The sequence below is a fragment of the Artemia franciscana genome, chromosome 9 (genome assembly GCF_032884065.1).
Source record: "Artemia franciscana chromosome 9, ASM3288406v1, whole genome shotgun sequence".
Classification (NCBI taxonomy): Eukaryota; Metazoa; Arthropoda; class Branchiopoda; order Anostraca; family Artemiidae; genus Artemia; species Artemia franciscana.
Genome location: NC_088871.1, coordinates 6890061 through 6912522, shown reverse-complemented (window position 1 = coordinate 6912522; position 22462 = coordinate 6890061). Strand labels below are relative to the sequence as shown.

The following is a 22462-nucleotide window of genomic DNA, read 5'->3' as shown; positions in this document are numbered from 1 at the left end:
CGCTCCTCCTCCAACTTAATCTATTCAAGGCCTCCCTCTTTACACCCTCCCAGGAAGTTCCCATTTCCTTTAAATCTTTATTTATGACATCCTCCCAACGAAGACAAGGACGACCTGCCTTCCGTATAGCCCCAGAAGATTGGCCAAAAAGGACAATCTTCGGCAATCTGTCATTCTTCATCCGCAGAACGTGGCTTAGCCATCTTAACCTTTCTTTCATTATAGCCCTAGAAAGCGGGATTGAACCACATTTTTCGTACAACCTACTGTTGTATTCAGATATTGCAAACTACTACTACTACTACTAATAACTCACTGCAGCACCAAGCCGCGTGAGGCTAACACAGCTACGCACACTCCTCCTCAAACCTAATCTACTCAAGGCCTCCCTCTTTACACCCTCCCAGGAAGTTCCCATTTCCTTTAAATCTTTATTTATGACATCCTCCCAACCCAGACAAGGACGACCTGCTTTCTGTGTACCCCCAGACGGTTGGCCAAAAAGGACAGTTTTCGGCAATCTGTCATCTTTCATCCGCAGAACCTGGCCTAGCCATCTTAACCTTTCTTTTATTATAGCCCTAGAAAACGCGATTGACCCACATTTTTCGTACAACCTACTGTTTGAAATACGGTCAGTAATCCGGGTACCCAGAACAATCCGTAGGCAATTTCTCTGGAAAACATCTAGCAAATTTTCATCTGCTTTTCGGAACGCCCATGCTTCAGAGCCATATTTGACCACTGTCATCACTGTAGCTTCCAATATCCTAATCTTGGTTTGCAGACTTATATTTCTATTCTTCGAAAAAATGTTTAACTGTGAAAAAAAACACCCTGAGCCTTAGCTATTCTACTTCTAACATCTTCACTGCTCTCACCGTCTTTACTAATAATACTACCTAGCCTTAGTGACTTAGTCTAAATCTTCTTAACATTAATTTTCAAGCATATTCTAGCACCCTGAACTCGCAAAACCTCTAAAAATTCATTCATTTTGCTCACACTTTCATCTAATATGCTTAAATCATCAGCATAACCTAAGTCCATGAGAGTTTTCCCTCCTCATTTGATTCAGTGGTCTCCAGTTGCCTTTCATGTGCTCCTTAAGACGAAGTCCATCAAAATGATCCATATAAAGGGGGATAGAACACAACCCTGCTTAACTCCTGATTTAATACAAAACCAGTTGCTAACCTCATTTCCTACCTTAACCGCAGCCGTATTATTCTCGTACATTGCACAAATCACTTTAATGTATTTTTCTGGTATACCATATAAGGATAAGACCTTTGCTAACGCTCTTCTATCAACAGAATCGAAAGCTTGCTCATAATCGATAAAACTGAGGACCAAAGGTGTTTGACAACGAAGGGACTTCTCAATTATTAACCTAAGAGTGAAAACTTGGTTCAGAATTCCCGGCGGGTACTGAACTAGTTTCGGCGTGAATCACCTATACAATGAATCAAACGTGTAGAAGGATGGAAGAAACTCTAGTCGAATTCAGACAGGGGTTATTGTGTTAGGCTATCCCTGATATCGATAGAAATACTGACGTAACCCCTCCACTATATTCTGTAGTGGCGAAAAATCCCCCTAAATCCTTGTTGACTCCTGAAGCTGGTAAATTAGCTATTGATTTAGTATGCAATACGGATCCATCAAGAAATAGGACTGAAGTTCGTCGCTGCAAATCAGAGTTTAAAGTTCTTGCAGACAATGTTGAGCGGCTGAGAGAATTGCAGAATCGTTTAAAACTTCCAACGATAGTATAGTTGTCTTAAAGCAGGTACCACTCGAGATTCATGATGGATTACAAGCCTTGATTCCTAACTGCGTCAAGATCGAACATTGTGGGCTTTCATTAACTTTTGAATTAACATTCGCTTCTCAGAATGGTCTGAAGAATTTTATGAAAAATCCTCCTAAACTTAGATACGTCATTCTCCATGCTGAAAAATATCGGTATCTACTCCGCAGATGCTATAATTGCCAAAGACGATGGTAACGTGGCAAAAGATTGTAAAGCTCCCCAGATGTGTGGGCACTGTGCGCGAACTGGTCACAGACATACCAAAGAATCCCCTTGCACTAATACTACACTGTGTATCATGAGAATCTAGAAAACACGGCTGATGCTCTTTTAGCTGTCCCAAAAACCGAAAGCCAATAGAATCCCTACAAATCCATAGAAATGACAACTAACCCCAGTTTCAGTTGGAAATATAAATGGAAGTGTCCTGAATAAGCTTGCCTTTCTTGAAAAAATGGTTGAAGAATATGGCATAGTGTGCATACAGCAACACTTTTTACTACCGGATCGCAAAAAAAAAATGCTACAATTATCTCGTGCTAATTCTACTTTGATATACCCTGCTTCTCTTCAAAAACCAAAGAGCCGACCTAGCGGAGGGCTGGCTGTATTGAGCAAGAATAAATTATAATGTTTACCTTCAGAAGATCGCTTTCTTGCCGTTAGTTTTAATGGTTTCGCTATTGTGAATGTTAATTTATCCACTAATTGTGGCAATCAGGCCTCAGAAATGAGGTCTAACAACGCATGTCGCAAGTTGGCTAAATATGTAAAACAGCTGCTCCATTCATTCTCACGCTGTCCCATCATTGGTGATTTCAACTGTGATTTATCAAGTGATCATTGCCCCCAAGCTCAAATCGTTAAGAAGATGTTGCCTTATGTAATCCATGTGCTCCCGAAAAATTAACAGTTGACTTTCATATCCGTCGCTAGCAGGTCTTCAAATAACGATCGTACTCTGTTCTCCGGCGAGCCTGCACATGTAGTTTCAGTTTTGAATGATTTTCTGTATCACTTTCCTATTATAGTGAGTACTCCAGTATCTAGTTCTAAAAGGACCCCTCCCCCCTACGTTCTAAACAGTCCGTCACGAAATCTTGGGACTTACCGACAAAGGACACAGCCAAAAAGTTTGTGATGATATTTTGACTAAAATAAAAGTTCCTCACCACCTTCTTCAATCTCCTTCTGCAGTTATGGACGAGCCTGAGCTTCGTTTACAGCTGAATCTATATTGTGAACAAATAATTCATGCTATTAAATGTCCTGATCAGGCAGTTGTACCTGCTCGCAAGTCTCGAGCGAAAATAGAAAAATGTGGTTGATCTCCAAATCCAATTTTAGTTAGTGCTGGTTCCCAGGCTAAAGTATGGGTGCGCATATGGCAAGAGCGTGATAGGCCTAGAGTTGGCGTTATAAATATCAGCCGTATTCATACGAAAAAAAATGTAAAGCGCTCCATGACCATGTTGCCAATATCGAAGCTGAACTGGCGACAAAAGTCGCTGACGATCAAATTTGCTTTGGAGGTCTCGCCCTCGTCGATCTAATAATATTAGTGCTTTTTGAAATGCCTGAGTCTGAGTGGATGGCTCATTTTCTGCCCAGTTTAAAGACCCTGATAGTCTGCAGGCAAAAAAGTTTAATGAAGAAATTAAGAGTTTTTTGAACAGTCGAGCTTAAAGTGTGTTCGCCATTTTGAGTTTGACAGCAATTACCTTTTCGACCATGTGGCTTTACTGTTCCAGAGGATTTTTAAAATAGGAGTTGTGCCCGATTGCTTAGGTGTTGGTGTTGTAACTCCGGTTTTGAAAAAGGGGAAACCGCTTTTTCTTTGCTCATCTTATAAGCCCATTACAGTTTCTAGTGTGTTTTCGAAGATTTTTGAGTTATTGATCATCAGAAATATTCAACAGCAGTGTGTCATGCCTCCTTTTCAGTTTGGGTTTCAACCACGTCTCGGTTGCTAGCACGCTTTACGAAGTTTATGTACAATATTAAAGGATGCTGAAAGGTGGTCTCTTAGGACCCTAAAAGACCAAGGGGATTTATCGCCTTGCTGTATTTTGAATGGTGTTAGTGTGTCTGTTTTATGTTATGCGGATGATGTTCTTAACCTACGTAGGGCTGTGTTTAGTTTGGAAAAAAGTTCTAGGGAGATTGCTAAGAATTATAATGAAATTTACCTTTCCTCAAATGCGGCTAAGTCTCAAGTGCTATTATTTAATTCTAACCGTTTTCAAACCCTTGATAGTGTAAATCTGGGTGATTCTGATGTTCTACCACTGCAGGAACTTGTGTATCTTGGTTTACCTACTGGTACATCCCTAAAGTCAACTCGGAAATTACTTATTGCCCGAACCGAACGTAAGATCCGTAGTGCGTATGCTGGTGCAGTTGGATCACAGTTGAATCTTGGTAAACGAAAGTATATAATACTGTTTCTCTCCGTCTTGTCCTATACTTGGTTCCTTTCTGGGACATTTAACCAGTCAGATAAAATAGAAAATCAGGAGGGCTTATTTCAAATATTTAAAGTTCTTTAGTCGGATTCCTCCCTGGACTAGGAACGGTAGACTGCCGGAGAGATACAGCTTGTAAGATCCTCTTGATGCTACAGATAAGCTTTTTTTCCAAACTTACAGTTTATCCGTCAAACCAACCTTGGAAGGATTTTTGTTTTAATACTAGTTTGCTTATTTTTTTCTGCTGGGTTATTATCATTTTTATATTGTATTTATTTGTATGATCTCTTTTGACTCTGAAAAAGTAAACTAGAAAATTGAATTACCAATTCAATGGGCCTTCTCTGAAGTTTATACGAGCATACCTTCTATAAGCATCATATATGACCCTAACTTACAACGCCTGCCCCCGGGCCCTAGGGGGGGGGGTGTTGACCCCGGAGTTTTTGTCATATGATCTTTGAACTATTTTTTACAATATAACTATCTAATTTTTTTTATGTGTTCGGGGGAAAAAGGGCGTAGGGAGGGGAGGCTAGTTGTCCTCGATCTTTTTTTTATTCTTAAAAAGGGCACTAGCATTCCTGATTTCCAATCGAATGAGCCCCTTTGAAGTTTATACGACGATCCCTTCCATATGAAGTGCCTCTGAGAAAAAAAATAAATAAATAATAAAAGATTGGAGCCGCATGGCCTTTACAATGGGAAACGCTATACCGTTGCCTCTAAATGAAATGGATTTAAATATTATTTAAGCTCCAAAGATAATGTTCAGACACTAAGATGAAATTTTAAAATTGGTTATATTAAAAATTAAAAAAAAGAATCATATATTAAAGAAATTATATACACAAGAAGACTATAAATAAAATCAATAAAAAAATTTAAGCCTTGGGAATATCATCGCGGAGACGGAGAAAATTGAAAGATGTATACGAAGGAATATAAAAAAAAACTTGATCAAGTAATGGACAACACACTAAATGATAAGGACTCTAATTAATGAACCAAGGAAAACTTTTTATGTATAAAGGGACATATATAGGGGACATTAAAAGAGGGTAGCAATTATTCACATTCTCATACATAATTATGTCTATATACGACCAGGTCAAGGTCTTAAATACTATATTCAAACCTCAAAGGAAAGACTGAGAAGCCTGAGAGATAAAAAGATAGAGAAGTGGAGAAGCTGATTGTTTGATAAAGACCTTACCATCATCTTTCATCGTCAACGTTGTCACAAAGTGGCTTCCACCTGACCGACCTTCATTAATTAAGGCTGATGACTTTTTGAAAAACGGATCAACATCGAAGTCAAGGTCCAATTTATTCAAATTGATGTTTTTCAAGTTGGTTTCAACCGTTTTACTCTTTCGAACCTGAAATATGAGGAAATGCAAGTAATGTTTGGTTTAAGAAACCTGTCATTAAAACACATACTTCCTACGGCTGGTTTGAATCCTCTAGACAGTACAAACATCCGATATATGTCTGTAGACAATATGTTAGACAATCGTAGACAATCTATCAGACAATGTAGACAATGTTAGACAATCTGTAGATAATCGTATAGACAGTACAATTCTATAGACAGTACAAGCATCCGATATATGTCTGTAAACAATATGTTGACAATTATATCGCCTTTTTATGGTAAAGATATAGTGTTATAGACATATGTTATCGACATAGAAACATAACATTTAAGCAAATAACATAAGAACTGAAATAGAAATAGCGACATACATAGGATACTCCACTTAACTTTAAGCTAAAGACACTCATCAAGCTTCCTTAAATATTTGAAGAAAAAATAGTTCAAGGGACTGACTATGCATCTAGATTAAAATAAAACAACAACATCATTTTATTTCCAAAAATAAATCTACAGTGAAAATCATCATTTGATGCCAAAAGGTTAACTAAATCGGGTTAAATAGTACCGCGTGACGAGCAGTTTGAAATTATCTAAACACTGATTAGTGTTTGCGTTTACACATACACTGATATGTGTCAAATACTGATTTGTGTTTTTTTGGAAAAACCCATACAAACGAAACACTAGTTGTTTCTTTTTTCGAACAGGCTAAATTGAAAGAGAACACTTTGAATTTTAAAATCGATTTGAGTGACAGAAAAGGGACATTTACTAGGATGCTAATGTTTTCGAATTGTTATATAGGAAATAGAACACTTTGAAAAAATAAATAAATAAAAAATCCATTGCGACCCCAAAAGAGTTCATGTTTAGGAGAGGTAAATATTTTCAAAATTTCTATTTACTGAAAGATTTTATTGTTTACAAAACTTATGAAATTATATTAGAATGACTGAAATATATCAATTAAGTAATTTGAAAACATTACGAACTATTGACTTATTAGAATACAAAAATGTTCAGACCAAGTAACATAAAAGCCACTGTGGGACTTTTATTCAAGGTTGAGTAAAGAGGTAAACCACAGCATTACTAGGTTATCGAATTAACCTATCAACAATATCTCGGCAACGACTTGGGTGACCAAGCTGAAAATTCAAGAGAATGTCAAAGGGAGAGGGTGGAGCAAGTGTATGTTTAATATCAAGTTCGGATGGGGGTAGGGGCGATGGCTCGAGGGATAATGTCTATTACTCAAATATGTGCATGGCTGTCAAATTATACAGTTGACATCAATTATACTTGACTTCTGACACTTGATACTTGACAACTATACTTGGAAAACACGGGTTCAACTTTTGATTTTTGCAGTATCACAGCAGAAAAACTGCACGAAAAATTACCGTAAACTGGGACGGGGCTTTGATAGTTATTTTGGCACCATCAACGCCATGTCATATATTTTAGCATTTTTCAACACCATCTCAAGGATTTTTAAAAGAGAGTCAAACTCCTTAGCAATGAATCAATAGAGATGGTGATTCTCCCATGGAAACCAATTAATACCCTGCAGAAGTAAGGGCCATTTCATAAGGCCAAGATGGTGTTATACTATCAAGTTATTGACAGTGTCGCGAAACAAAGCACCAACTGAAAAATTACATGAAACATTATGGTATATTGGGACGGGGCTTTGGCAGTTATTTTGGCACCATCAACGCCATCTCAAGTATTTCAGAATTTAACGCCATCTCAAGGATTTTTAAAAGAGTCAAACTCCTTACCAATGAATCAATAGAGATTGTGATTCTCCCATGGAAACCAATCAATACCCTACAGAAGTAAGGGCCATTTCATAAGGCCAAGATGGTGTTATACTATCAAGTCCAAGTCATTGACAGTGCCGCGAAACAAAGGACCATCTGAAAAACTGAACGAAAAATTAACATAAACTGGGACGGGGCTTTGGTAGTTATTTTGGTGCCATCAACGCCATCTCAAGTATTTTAGCGTTTTTCAACGCTATCTCAAGGATTTTTAAAAGAGTCAAACTCTTACCAACGAATCAATAGATCTGGTGATTCTCCGATGAAAACCAATTAATACCCTACAGAACTAAGGGCCATTTCTTTGTCAAGTCATTGACAGTGCCGTGAAACAAAGCACCATCCAGAAATTGAAACCATTACACCATATATGTACGCCATTGCATAGGACAGAAAAACAGATATCAAGGCTACTGCAATAATACCAAGTTATTCATAAATTCCAGAACCAGTCCTACCCAAAAACGTTGCGCAATATACACCATAAACAACACCAATTTAAATGGCAAACCCCCAAATACTGCAGAGCAGGAAGCCATTCAATGCTAATGATACATTTTAAAGTTATCGATAACACCCTAAAAGAAAGACTCAGAAAAAAAAAACCATAACACCATTCTGTAGAGCAGAAAGACAATTGTCAAGAATAGCGTCACATACTCAATCTATCTATCTATATATATAAAAATAAGTTGTCTGTCTGTGTGTCTGTCTGTGGATCAGGTGACGTCATGTTTCTGTGTTGACTGACGTCATGAAATTAGTTGTCGTCATTTTTGCTTTGACGGTGACGTCATTCAAGATATTTAAGACATTTGTTCACGGAAAAATGTTTAATTGTAAAATGACTGAAGAACCTACAATGGCAACAGCCGAGGAAGCTGCTCAAAGAGTTTATGCCAAAAAACTTGCTGCTGATAGAGAAAGTAAGAAAAGAAAGCGTTCCGAGGAATCACAAGAACAGCAAGAAAACAGGCTTGCAGCTGATAGAGAAAGTAAGAAAATAAAGCGTGCCAGGGAATCACAAGAACAGCAAGAAAACAGGCTTGCGGCTAAAGAACGCAAAACCGCGCAGTTAGATGAAAATCCACCTGGACAGCGAGAGTCAAAACATATCAAAACTGAAAATGATAGCGATGATGATTGGCTTGGGGATTTTGACTTGGATAAGGTCATCAATGTCTACCAGATTTAAGTTAAAAAACAAAGGTTCGTCGATATGTACTTCATAGTGACGCTGAAAAATAAAGAAGAAAAAGAAAACTGAAAAAGGAAAAAAGGTAAAAAACTAAAAAAAAAACTAAAAAGAAAAAACACTCAAAGAGAAATTACAGACCGGGACACAAATGACGACCGAGACAGAGGGAATATAAGTGACGACCGGGAACCTCAAAGAGAAATTACAGACTGGGACACCCGGACACAAATCACGACCGGGACACAGGGAATATAAATGACGACCGGGACACAGGGACACAACTACAACGGGGACGCCGGGGGCACAGGCGGGATATATAAATGACGACCGGGACACAGGGATTGTTCGAATAGAAATTACAGACCGGGACACAAATGACGACCGGGACACAGGGAATATAAATGACGACCGGGACACTCAAAGAGAAATTACAAACTGGGACACCGGGACACAAATGACGACCGGGACACAGGGAATGTAAATGACGACCGGGACACAGGGACACAGGGACACATCATTAGAATAATGAGGCATAGATCTGAATACGGATTGTTTTTCCCATGGACAATTATATGTTGCATGTTCAAGAGTCAGTAAACCTGACAATCTATTTATATGCACAGACAATGGGACAGCGAAGAATGTTGTATATTAGCATGTTTTACGTAGTTAAAAACATATATTTATATCTATCTCTATTCACAGGTGGGACACAGGGACACAACTACAATGGCGCGTAACTAGTATGGCGCGTAACGACTTACGCGCGCGGGGGGGCTTGGGGGGGCGCGAAGCGCCCCACCAACTAGGTGTTGGGGTGGCGCGAAGCGCCACCCCAACAGCTAGTTTATAAATATTTTTCCAAAACTAAGCTTCATTAAAAATGTACATCATTTTACCAAGAAAAAAAACACATACCGCCATAAATCTACGCCACACTTGTCAAGGCTAGTTCCATTTTACAGAACTGTTGATAATGCCCCAGAACAAAGCCACGCTCAAAAATAATACACTACTTACATAATTAGACACAATTACACTATGAATTTGCGGCACTTTCAAGGGCAGAAAGTTAATTTTCCGATCTAATATTATATTACTAAACTACTGACAATGAACTGACAAGAAGAACCACCAAAAAAACTTGCACCATTAAGCCATGTACACCAAACACTTACACCGTTCCATAGGACAAAAGACAATTGTCAAGACTAGCGTTACATTAATGATAGTGCTCCAGAACGAAGATTCACTAAGAAAAAATGCAAACGTTATACCTGCAAACATGTTTGCAAAAAAATGCAAACGTTATAAACACTGTAAACACCACAAATTTGCACCCTTTCATAAGACAGAAAGACATTGTCAAAGCTGTTGTTTCATTATCAAGTAGTTGATAGCACTCGAGACAAGAACCCCACAAACAAATAACGTCATTTACATCATTCCATCATAACATCATTTAATATTAAAAACTACTTACTAATAAAGAAACAAAAACCTAAATATTTCTGGTACAGATACATATATCCTTTTCCCATTTTCTTAGACACGGATGTTCATTTAAATTGATTTACTTGAAAAGCTCCTAAAGTAACAGGACCGAGTTGGCAAAACCCCACTAGGACCATTCCATAGCAAAGAGTTTAAATGGATATTTTTTTAAGTACCAAGGACATCAAAAATGAAACCTGATTGTTTGAATTTGATAAAGCGAAAATCTACACAGCCATATATGCCTTAAAAAATTAGAAAATTCAGGAATTTCGGTATTTAACTAAAAAGACGTCTATTTGCATTTATTTATTTTTTAGTAGCTAAATATAAAAACAAAGAAATGTGGGTGAAGAATCAGAAAAAGATGAAATAAAAGCAGATGATAGAACACAGCTTAAGAAAGTGTTTCTTTCCTTTGGAGGAGTGGTTGTGTTCGGAAATCAACGTATTGTTAATGTTTGAACTTTTACGGAAGAGGACCATGATAAAACTTAACTAATTGGTTTAGTGTCTGAGTTGCGAGTGTCTATGTGCTGAATATCAGAGTGAGTGCAGAGTGCTGAGTGAAGAGTGAGTAAGCTGAGTGCAGTGGTTTCCAACCGATGTTGGTTTATGCCTAACCTAGGCATTTCTAAAATCCTAATATCTCTTCGTGACATTAAAATTTTGTTATTCGAAATGTTACGTGTATTCACCAGAAGGAAGATTAAAAGGCCATTAACTTTTTATTTGTTTTTGGGTCGTACTCTAGGCATATTTTATACTAATGAAAGTTATATAACGTCATTGCAATACAATTATATATCTTTTTCTCTTCATTTGGATGTGATGTCATTCACATGAATTGAAAGTTACTAATGAAAGTTATATAACGTCATTGCAATAAAATTATGTATCTTTTTCTCTTCATTTGGATGTGATGTCATTCACATGAATTTTTTTTTCAACTTTAATGCTCTAAAGTATCTTTAGAACCGCGTCTGAAGAAGCGTTAAAAGAAACGCGTCATCTTTTGCAGAGTCATCTGCAGAAGCGGATCTCTTTAGCGTATAGCCGTGTTGTAGTTTATAAGCGTCAGTTTGATCGGCGGATTTTGGCCCATTTGTATAATGCAATGGCACTACCCCATTATCTGTATTCAAGTCTCTTTTGGAGGATATTCCAAAAGGAAGATAAGAAACAATTGAGGTCTACATATTGTAAATATGCCTCTTACGAAGCCGTAAATACCTCTTACGGCTTCCACCATTGACAAGTAACCGTATTGTGACAAGTCGGTATGGGATTATCGACCCTAATGAAGCAATAATAGCCCAGATCGCCAGATATAACTCTAATATTGTTACTCATCCTTGGGCAATTATTTTGAGGCAATAGGTTTTGTCTTTTGTAGTGAGATATCCATTTGTTCTTTATTTTTCTTGTGTTTGTGTATTCTTTTGTAGTGTGTTTTTTTGCTTTTTTATCTTATACTCCATCTGTTTCTTTGATGGGAAATAAATATATACATACATACATAAATACATAGTCAGCCAAAACGTGCACGTCCTAACCATGAACCACCAAATTTTTGTCATGCCCCAACTGTTGGGGCCAGCGCACTAAGCTAGAAATATCAGGTCTAGTGTATTAGTTAGTAACTAATCAGTTTTTTTTTAATGTGAGTTGCCACTTTCAACTAAAATCCAATCAATCAAACCTAGATTTAATGAGTCTCAAAATTAATGAGACTCACGATTCAACATGGCAATACTAGCAAAAATATGATATTAACCTTAAAACTCCATAATTTGGAACAACCAAAAGAAAATCTAAGAAAATTGCATTTTTCAGGTATGAGTTAACCTAAGATGGCCCAAGAGGGCAAAAAAGCATTTATTTTGATGTTCTCGGTATCTTAAAAAAAAGAAGCTTATTTGAAATTCTAATTTATAAGTAGTGCCATTATTGCCCTACTTAAGGCTATTAAATAGTATGTAGTAGGCAAATTAAGCATTAAAGCGAATCTAGTTTATGTTTGTACATTTCCAAGGCATTATATCCCAGCATAAGTACCCAATATTTTTCAGTCAAATAACAGACAACTAGAATAAAAAGAAGTTCGTGAGCATTATTAGCTATTATACAAAGATACCTTACCTTTTTCTTTTTTACTTCTTCTGAGGCTCCTTGCTCTCTCATTTCTTCTATTTCATTATCTGCATTCCTTTCTTCATTGCCCATTTGCTTAGATCTTCCCAGACCTCCCGCCATTTTTAAGGTATCACTATGAACACAATCTACCCGATAGGCATAGATCTTCGCACTTGCATCCAATGTACAACTTGCCACCTGAAACATACAAGCATGATTTAGCTTTTCTACGGGGTAGAAAAGCTAAATGGGGTAGTATAAATGGATATAATTTAGGTAGAGGACACGCATATATGCAGGGTGTTTCAAAGACACTGTTTTGCTTTAGTGAAGTACCAAGGACAGTGAAAATTAAATCGGATTCTTTGAACTGGTTAAGTAGAAACTTACTCAGCCAAGCATATGTGAAAAGTTAGGAAAAATCAGGTTTCAATTTTTAACGAGAGATTTCCAAAGGCAGTTTTTGGTAGTAGTGGGCAACAAATTCAAAAAAAGACACATTGGTGAAAAATGGCAGCAAGCACTTAAAGAAGGCGCAGCTTTCTTTTCAACGCACAGTTGTCTTACAATCCAGTGTTCCATCCCAGCTGTACAGGCTTGCAACCAGTCTCTATTAAAGGGACTCGGAAAGCAAAAAGTTGATAAATGCCGACAATCCTCCCCTGTAGCGAGGTTACCACCTATGGCAAGCGACAAGCGGTGGCAAGCGACAGGCTTGCCACCTGTCTCTCTTGAAGAGATTCGGAAACAGGAACATCGACAATTGCCTGTTCCAAGTTGGACTGAACAACCTGTGAAAGTGGTTTATTAAACTTTAATTGGTTTTTTTTTTCTTCTTATTATTGCTTTCCAGTCGCTTTTTGAACCGGGCATAATTTGTTAAGAATGATCTGTTACACAGGCAACCTTTTTTCTTTTTTTTTTCTCTTTTCTTTTTTAAGGAATAACCTGTTTTTCTTACTGTGTTCATTGAGAGACAGACGACATAGAATTTTAATTAATATAATTTTTGTAGTTGGTTGAATGACTTGGCAGGCGTATTTTCTATCATTGGATAGAAACCAAAACATATTATTATTACTAATTATTTTTCACCTCAAGTACCGAACTCTAAAAAATCAAGGCACTGAATTTCAGCCTTTCCGAAAAGCGATTAATAACTCTTTTTCAAATACGATTTAAAAACTTTACTGTTCAATTTTGATCTATAATTCGCTCCGTTTCGACTACGGTCAAGGTCATAAGAGTGATTTTGAGGCCCCCTTCGCCTTAAGTCTGAAAAGTTATATAGAAATACAGAATTGTCGATTATTTAATAGCTAAATAGCTACCTATGTTGTCGATAGTTGATCCTTTATCATCTGTTTCAAAATCATGGGTACAGACCTGATTAAAATAAAGCTCACACAACACATTCCATTTAAAAGTTCCGAGAAACTTTTGAAAACGGGGAAGTAATCGATTAGGAAAATAAATAGACTAAAAAATCAATAATAAAAAAACAACAACTAAATCTCGGTGTTAAGCATAAAAAATGTATGTCGGTTCTTTTCTTTCTATTAAATAAAAAAACTAGTTTTTTTAACTGATAGCAAGGAGCGACATTAAAAATTAAAACGAACAGAAATTACTCCGTGCTAAAGAGGCTGTTCCCTTCTGAACGTCCCGCTCTTTACGCTAAAGTTTGACTCTTTCTCTCAATTCTACTTTATTAAACAGTAAAAAAACTTTAGCGTAAAGAGCGGGACGTTGAAAAGGGAACAGCCTCTTTCATATACGGAGTAATTTCTGTTCGTTTTAAGTTTTAATGTTGCTCCTTATTTTCAGTTAAAAAAAACTAGATTTTTATTTAATTTCTGAACGTTTTTGAATTAATGCATGTTTGATTTTGGCTCTCCGCACAAAAATTATTAAAATAAAATGTGCAAACTAATTCTTTTTTTGGCTAAATGGCTTTCTCTTAGTTTTGATCAGGCGATTTTGAGAAAAAAGGGGTGGGGGAGGAGGCCAAGTTGTCCTCCAATTTTTTGGTTACTTGAAAACGCAACTAGAACTTTTAATTTTTAACGAACGTTTCTATTAGTAAAAAATATACATAACTTAAGAATTAACTTACGTAACGAACTTCTATATTCTTATATTTTTATTATGTATATGAGAGGGTTTGTCCCCTCGTTAATACCTCACTCTTTACACTAAAGTTTATATTTTGTCCCAACTCTTTAAGAATGACCCCTGAATCAGAAAGGCCGTAAAATAAATAGTTGAAATTACTAAAAATACTTTAGCGTAAAGAGCGAGGTATTTAGGAGGAGATGAACCCCTCATATGCGGAATAATCTCTGTTCTTTTAAAGTTTTAATGCTGCTCCTTACTTTCAGTTGAAAAAACTTTTTCATATTTATGTTTTCATTGTTTTGTTTTTTTAATAGTGCTAGAAAATCCTGCGCCCCCTTCATTTAATTTCTCTTCCCCCATGACATATTCCTCCAAGGAAAGATCCTCCCATTTAGCCCCCTTTCCTCACCCCCCCCCCCCAAAAAAAAAAAAAACAACAAAATAATTACCCTGAAAACATCTGTACACTATCCAATAACCATTACTGTAAGTAAACACTGGTCAAAGATTGTAGCTTGCAGCCCCTCCCCCGGGGACTGTGGGGGAGTAAGTCATCCCAAAGACATAGCTATTGTGGTTTTCGACTATGTTGAATAAAATTTTGATCCGTTGACTTTGGGAAAAAATGAGCGGGGGAGGGGGCCTAGGTAACCTCCAATTTTTTCGGTTACTTAAAAAGGGCACTAGAACTTTTCATGTCCGTTAGAATGAGCTCTCTTGCGACATTCTAGGACCACTCGGTCGATACGACGACCCCTGGAAAAAAAAACAAAAAACAAATAAACACGCACCCGTGATCTGTCTTCTGGCAAAAAATACGAAATTCCACATTTTTGTAGATAGGTGCTTGAAACTTTTACAGTAGGGGTCTCTGATACGCTGAATACGACAGTGTAATTTTCTTTAAGATTCTATGACTTTTAGGGGGTGTTTCCCCCTATTTTCTAAAAGAAGGCAAATTTTCTTAGGCTCGTAACTTTTGATGACAAAGACTAAATTTGATGGGTAACTTTTGATGGGTAAGCCTAAACTTAACGAAACTTATATATATAAAATCAGCATCAAAATACAATTCCTTTGATGTGACTATTGTTATAAAAATTCTGTCTTTTAGAGTTTCGATCACTATTCAGCCGGGTCGCTCCTTACTACAGTTCGTTACCACGAACTGTTTGACAAATATTAGAAAGCCCATTGATCCTAGATGAGATCAGCACTGCTAGCAGATATACTTAAAGTAAACACTTCATTCCTTCAATATTATGAGAAATTCCAAAAATTATGAGAAATTTTTTAACTCTATTACGAGAAATTACAAAAATTACGAGGAAACTTCAAAAACCTCTAACATTATGAGGAAACTTCTTAGCTCTATTATGAGAAATTATGAGAAACTACAAAAATTATGAGAAAACTCCGGAAAACTCAAAATTTATGAGTAACCAACCTTCTTAACTTCATTATGAGAAATTATGAAAAACTGCAAAAATTATGAGGAAACTCGGAAACCTTAAAAATTTATGAGGAAACTTCTTATTTTCATTTAAGAAACATCACTTCCAAAGCTTCGGACGTAAAACTTATTTCTAGTGGCATGATACATAAAATCTGTGCAACCAGTGAGAAAAATGAAAAAACAGGAAGATACACAGGAGTTCCGCCATCCCCCCGGTAAATCATCAACATAACAGTGTTAAACAAGGACATTATGAATTGCCTTGAGGTACTTACAATCCATATAAAATTGTTATTAAAATAGCAATTTATTTGACCAGGTGCGGTAGATAGCTTCACTAAAATAACTATTAAAAGCCACCCCCCCCCCCTCTGAGGTTAATCCGAAGGACAACCAACTGGTTGCGATCTAAAATAGATTTTTATCCGTTTTGCATCCAACCTCCCAAAAATACAGTGCCCCCCCCCTTATTCCTTTCAAAGAATTGGTGCAGTGTACACCTTTAACTATTTTTTACATATACTTGCTCATCTTCAATATCGCCAGAAATCGCCAAAATGGCGGAAACGCACCTTCAAAAGGCACCAGAAACGACGGTTAGATTCGTGCTCATAATGATAATTGATAGGCACTGAGAAGCATGAATAAATCAAGTAGGTAAGAAAATATCTGAAATAAAAACCCTACTATTTTTCGAAAAGTCACCTAGAACCACTACTAGTTACCTAGACTAAATCCTGAGTAACAGCCAAACGTGGCAATACGATCCTCTCATCGAATCGTATCATCTACGATACTCTCAATCGCCGTTATTGGAAGACAGAACGAGTTCACTTGATCCGAATTATAGCTTTCACATCGTATTTTCTTAAAATGAAATCTATTCATTTTATTAAGTTGATTTATTGGAACCTTTTCTTTTTTTCGTTATTGTGTATGCTGTGTTGCACTTCATTATGTTGATTATTATTATTGCTCCATATGCTAACTGTTGCTTAAAAATGGCAAGTAAATCTCATTTATTCAAAAAGAATTTATTTTCTTAAAAGAAAAAAATCAAAAACAAATTCTTTTTATGTTTATTGTAGGAATTTTGATTTATGTTTGTAGGTCCGCTTTATTTCGTAATAAAGCAGACCTAAAATACCTCAATAAAGCCGTCAGACATACGCCTCTTCCACGCCAGAAAAAGCGACATGGAGAACAGAAGAAAACGTGGCTCGCCTGCATCAAGGCAGACCTAGACCAACTCGGTGGCTTCAAGAAGCATGGACGAAGATGGGATAAGTCCTGGCTTCAATTGATTGAGTCACTTACGAACGACCGAGACTCTTGACGAAGCTACTGGACGCCGGGGAGAGTAGAGACGCTTGAGTCATGGATACAAGTACATAAAAGTACAAATAAGTTATTTCGTGCAAATACATGTCCCAAAACTACTTTTTCCAGCATCCTTCAACATTTACTTCAATTATAAAACAATACCAACTCCGTACTTAGTGAAGACAAGAAATCTAACGAGGGTTTAATGTTAAATTGGATTAAGCGAAGGAAAGCAAATTATGCAAAATAGGTGTGAGTTTTGCATTGCACTTTTTAAAAATGAAGGCACGACTTCACTCTACTGTACTCAAGTGTTTCAAACCTAGCTTTTTGGTTTAGAAGAAAAGAGTATGAAACTTAGCCTTCTTTGAAAATTATTCACAATACTTTTTTTTCGGATAGATGTCTTTACGAGATAACAGAAAACTGTACTAACAGTTGTGTAGCAATCTTGTACTTTTTCTGATCTACTAATCTTGTACATTACGAAAGATGGGGAGACCTGCCATCGTTGCAACGAAAGATATTTTAGAGCTTCTGATTCAAGGACAGCACGATATATAGTCTGTTTTGGCCTTCCTAAAAAATGTGATTGTAACAATTTTACTTACAACTATATTTCCACTAGCCAAAGGAAATTGTTACCAACATCTGTTTTTTTTTAACTTCTCTAACAATTGAAAATGCTGTTGGCGAAAGTCTTTGGATTTTGAGCGCGAAATTAAAAAAAAGAAAAAAAAAATCAACTTTAAATTTAGTAAATAACTAGAGAAACTAACATCTGTGCTTTAAACCTTTATATTGTATTTTTGTGCTTGCTGTGAAGTTTGAAAGGATGTTTTAAATCTATATTATATATCAAGTCACATTTTCTAGTTTTCTAATCAGTCAATATTCCCCCATGAATTGTGTGCAACAAATTTCGGTCAATTGCCAATTTTTTCTTCCATAAGATACTACAGAAAGAAACAGGTTCTGTCTGACCAAGAACTTTAGTATGGTGGCTATAGCGGATAAGTTCCTTTAAATATTTTGACTAAAAATTATCTTACATGAACATGGACTGCGGGTTCCTAGTCTTAGGCAGGATGTAGATAGTTGTGATAGGCTCATGGTTGGGACTGGTCTAGTGGTAATTTGCTGACTATCTTTTTTTTAACATCCTGGACTGGGATTGGCTGACTATTGGGACTAGGCTAGTTAGGATTAACTGACTACAATGTAGGAAATTTTTTCAACACTTAAACAAAAGGTGTTCCTACATCCTAGCCTACTTAAATACAATTATTCTGCTTCACAACCTTTGCCTCAGATAGAATTTAACCACAAAAGTCTGTCTACGATTTAGATACTTTGGTCCAACTTTAATATCCCAGGTCCAAGATTAGGATAAACTTAAAATGGTTGACCATGATTAGGCTTTACTATTGACTATTAGTGCATTTAAAATTATTAGCGTTGTATATGGTCAAATCAATCAAGGTAATCGCAAATTCATTAAGAAAAGTTAGGTAAATTCAATGGTGAAACAATCAACTTTCTAGGTAGTATAACAGAGATTTTACCGTGGTTAAGCTGTTAAGTGGTGATTAGCTATATGACTACTGGATATTTTTATCCAAACGCATTGTCTCCAAAACACCTGTGTGCATTCTGATGCATAAAAATTATTTTATATTTGTATATGTTAGTATATTTGCATATTTTAGAATATTTATATATTTTATTATATTTAAATATTATAAATATATTATATATTATATTAAATAAATATATTATATATTATATTAAATAAATATATTAAATATTATATTAATATTTAAATATTTAATATTTAATTATTATATTTAATCATTATATTAATTAATATATTAATAAATATATTAAATATTATAAATATATTAAAATATTTGTATATTTTATTATGTCCTAATCATCGTCCAGCGCAGGAAATAGCTTTCCCCCATATTTTCAACATGAGATTTTTTTTTTTTTTGTCACTCTTATTTGCAAAGGAGCTGAGTTTGGAATGTTAAACGGCTTATGAGAACGTAATAACGACCTGAGTTGAAGTTAATACCAGTGTGACCACCAATGGCAATTTAATTGTCGCTTCTAAGAAGGGATGCTGACTTGATAATCTCAAGTCAATATTCTTCATGATGTCAGTTTTTGTGAAAAGATGATAACTTGATAGTTTTGAGTTGACAAGTCTCATTGTTTTCGTATTTGCTTTTAAATCTTGACGAAGCAGATACGACGGTAGAACTCCAGCTTATAATACATACCTGAAAGTTGCTCATTTCGGAGTCCTTTGCTCTCATCATGTCCGTCATGTAGTCAATCAAATGCAGCTGAAATGCATTTTTTGCGTTGATTTTCTGCAAAAAAAATTAAACAAAATAATAAAACAACTTTTTTCAATTATACAAAGCAATGTTAAAACTATTAATCACCTAATAAAGGGAGACTAGAACTGAGACCAGATGTGAATCAACCAAAATAAGCCAACTTTGCCCCTTTCTCTCCCAAAAAGTTGAAAATAAGACTTCGAGAGAATTCTAAATTTGTTAAATGTGTATATTCACTTGAAAAAAAAAACTTTGAAGTTTTTCTCTTATGAACAAGGATTATTCATTAATTACTAGTGATAACACAGTCTGAAAAAAGCCCTATATATTTCTCAAATTTTCAAATGACCTACCTTCAATAAATCGCAATAATTTATAATGATTTTTACAAAACCCTTTTTTTTCACCTTTTTTCCCTCTGGTCTTGATCAGAATATCTTGATCAGATTCATCATGACTTTTATTTAAGTTTCAAGAACAGCGAAAGTTCTGTTTACCAAATACGCAGCGCTAGGTTCTGATTCGTATTTTTATATAATAATTTACCATTAAAATATGCCATGTTCAAAAAACTATTGATTCGCTTGTTTCGAATGTTAGAATAAATTAAATCACTATGAAAAATTTCCCTATTGTCTAACTCAGTCTATGGGTAGAAGCTCCGGCTGAGCACCTAGTTCATGGGATCAACATTTTTCTAACATTTTCCTTTTATTACAATGAAATAGGTAGATACTGTCTAATCTATTAGTAATTTACAAATACTACTACCTTTGCCTTTTTAACACAGGGCTCATGTTCCGAAGAAAATTTTCAACGGGTTTTATATCCAGGGAAAAATTTCCATGGAAGGGGAAATTTCTGTGAAAATATTTCAACGGAAGTGGGGATTCCCGGGAAACAATTTTCACGAAAGGGAGGATTTCTGGACTGATAGGAAAAACGATTAGAAATTCAAGTCTAGTCTTTACAGACGATCGAAAATTTAAGGGGGGGGGGAAATAATTTGTTTCAACTGAAAGCAGTGAGTAACATTAAGACTCAAAACGAACAGAAATTATTTGCTATATGAAGCGGTTATCCCCTCCTCAATACCTTGCTCTTTACGCTAAATTTTGACTGTTATTCCCTTTTTTTAGAATGACCCTTGAAACACAAATTTAATTAGAAAACGAAGCTTTTTTGAAAGTGTTAAAAACTTTGGCGCGAAGAGCAAGGTATAGAGGAGACGGTAACCCTGTCATATACGGAATAAGGCCGGTAAGTTATAGAATTTACCCATTATTTGCGTAGAGTATTTTTTTGTTGGGAAGTATACAGACATTTTTTTTTCGGAGGGGGGAGGTCCGCATCGAAAATTTTTCATGGGGAGAGAAATTTTCGGGGATGAACTTTCCACGGGAAACTTTAAACTGTGGGGATTTGACAGAATTCCTATGCTAAATTTTTTATTTGTCTTGCGTTCTCTTTGCCAACTCAATTTTGCACGTGAAGATGTTCCAAGGGAATTATCCATGGGAAATTTTTAGTAGGTTTGGATTTCCAGGAAAAAAATTCCACGGAAGGGGTGATATCCGTGGTGACCGAAAAACGATTCCAAATTAAAGTCTTTTCACAAATGAAAGTATGCTAAGAGAATTTTCCAGGATGAATCGTAGGAAAATATTTTTACGAGGGGGGGGGGTGTATTTTAGGTGGGAGGGATTTTCCCCAGAGTTTTCGGTGAGGAATAACATTTTTCATGGAAGGTAATCTAGACTTATCGCCATTATTTGAAAAACAATCAGAAATTAAAGAAATAATACAAGTGTTTTTCAACTGAAAGTAAGAAGCAACATTAAAACTCAAAACGAAAAGAAATTGTTCCGTGTATGAAATGGCTGTCCGCTTCCTCAATACCTTGCTCTTTAAGTTTAAAGTTTGACTGTTTTCAAAAAATTTAAGAACGACTCCTGAAAAACAAGGGCCGTTTAATTAGAGTAGGAAGCTATCCTAATAGTGCCAAAAATTTTACCGTGAAAAGCAAGGTATTGAGGAAGGGGCAACACCTTTATATGCAGAATAATTATCGTTTGCTTTGAGTTTTACCATCAATCCTTACTTTCAGTTGATTTTCTTTTTTTTTTTTTTTTTTTTTTTTTTTTTTTCTTTTTTTTTTTTTTTTTTTTTTTTATTCGATTCCTAATAAATTCAGTAATCATAGGAGCAGTTGCTAATACGGCCAAAACGGTAGTCCGCATACTTAAATTTAGCTCTAAAACGACACAAAATTATAAAACAAGTTCCTACTACTACTACTACTACTACTACTACTACAACTTACAGCGGCATCAAGCCACCCGAGGCCGACACAGCTACGTACGCTCCTCCTCCATCACAATCTATTCAAAGCCTCCCTTTTTACACCGTCTCAGGAAGTTCCCATGTCCTTCAAGTCTTTCTTTATGACATCCTCCCACCCCAACCGCAGACGACCTGCTTTCCGTTTAGCCCTTGACTGTTCTCCGAAAAGGACGGTCTTTGACAATCCTTCATCCGCAGTACGGTAAAGCAAGTTAGACAATGGAAAAACATTAGAAAATAAAAATCCCATGAAAGAGTATCTAAGAAATTAGAAAATAGGTTTTGAGTACTCAAGCAAGAAAAAAAAACAAAAAAACATTGTAATGTGTTCCTTATACTTGTAAGTACAACAGAACAGAGTATCTACAAGTACGCCAACTTGCGTTAATGGCTGTCAATCGGAACCCCGTGCTCGTTGGGCCACCGGGTTCGCACAATTAATACTTTGGCATTTGAAATTTCCAGTCAGCCCATAGTTTGTATAATCACTTTTTTAACTTCAAAATCACTACGTAACAATTATATGAGTGCTAGGAAAATTTGAATTTGGAA

General features: G+C 36.0%; 1 protein-coding gene across 1 annotated transcript in view; it reads right to left on the bottom strand.

Annotated features, from left to right (window-relative positions):
• The window catches only part of LOC136030946 (condensin complex subunit 2-like), a 125283-nt gene that overhangs the window by 35409 nt on the left and 67412 nt on the right, over nucleotides 1-22462 (bottom strand). Inside the window, exons 4-6 of the mRNA XM_065710063.1 lie at nucleotides 19505-19597; nucleotides 12326-12517; nucleotides 5501-5666 (exon numbers count right to left, since the gene is read on the bottom strand). Of these exons, the coding sequence (XP_065566135.1) occupies nucleotides 5501-5666; nucleotides 12326-12517; nucleotides 19505-19597 (451 nt within the window). The remainder of the gene's footprint in view (nucleotides 1-5500; nucleotides 5667-12325; nucleotides 12518-19504; nucleotides 19598-22462) is intronic.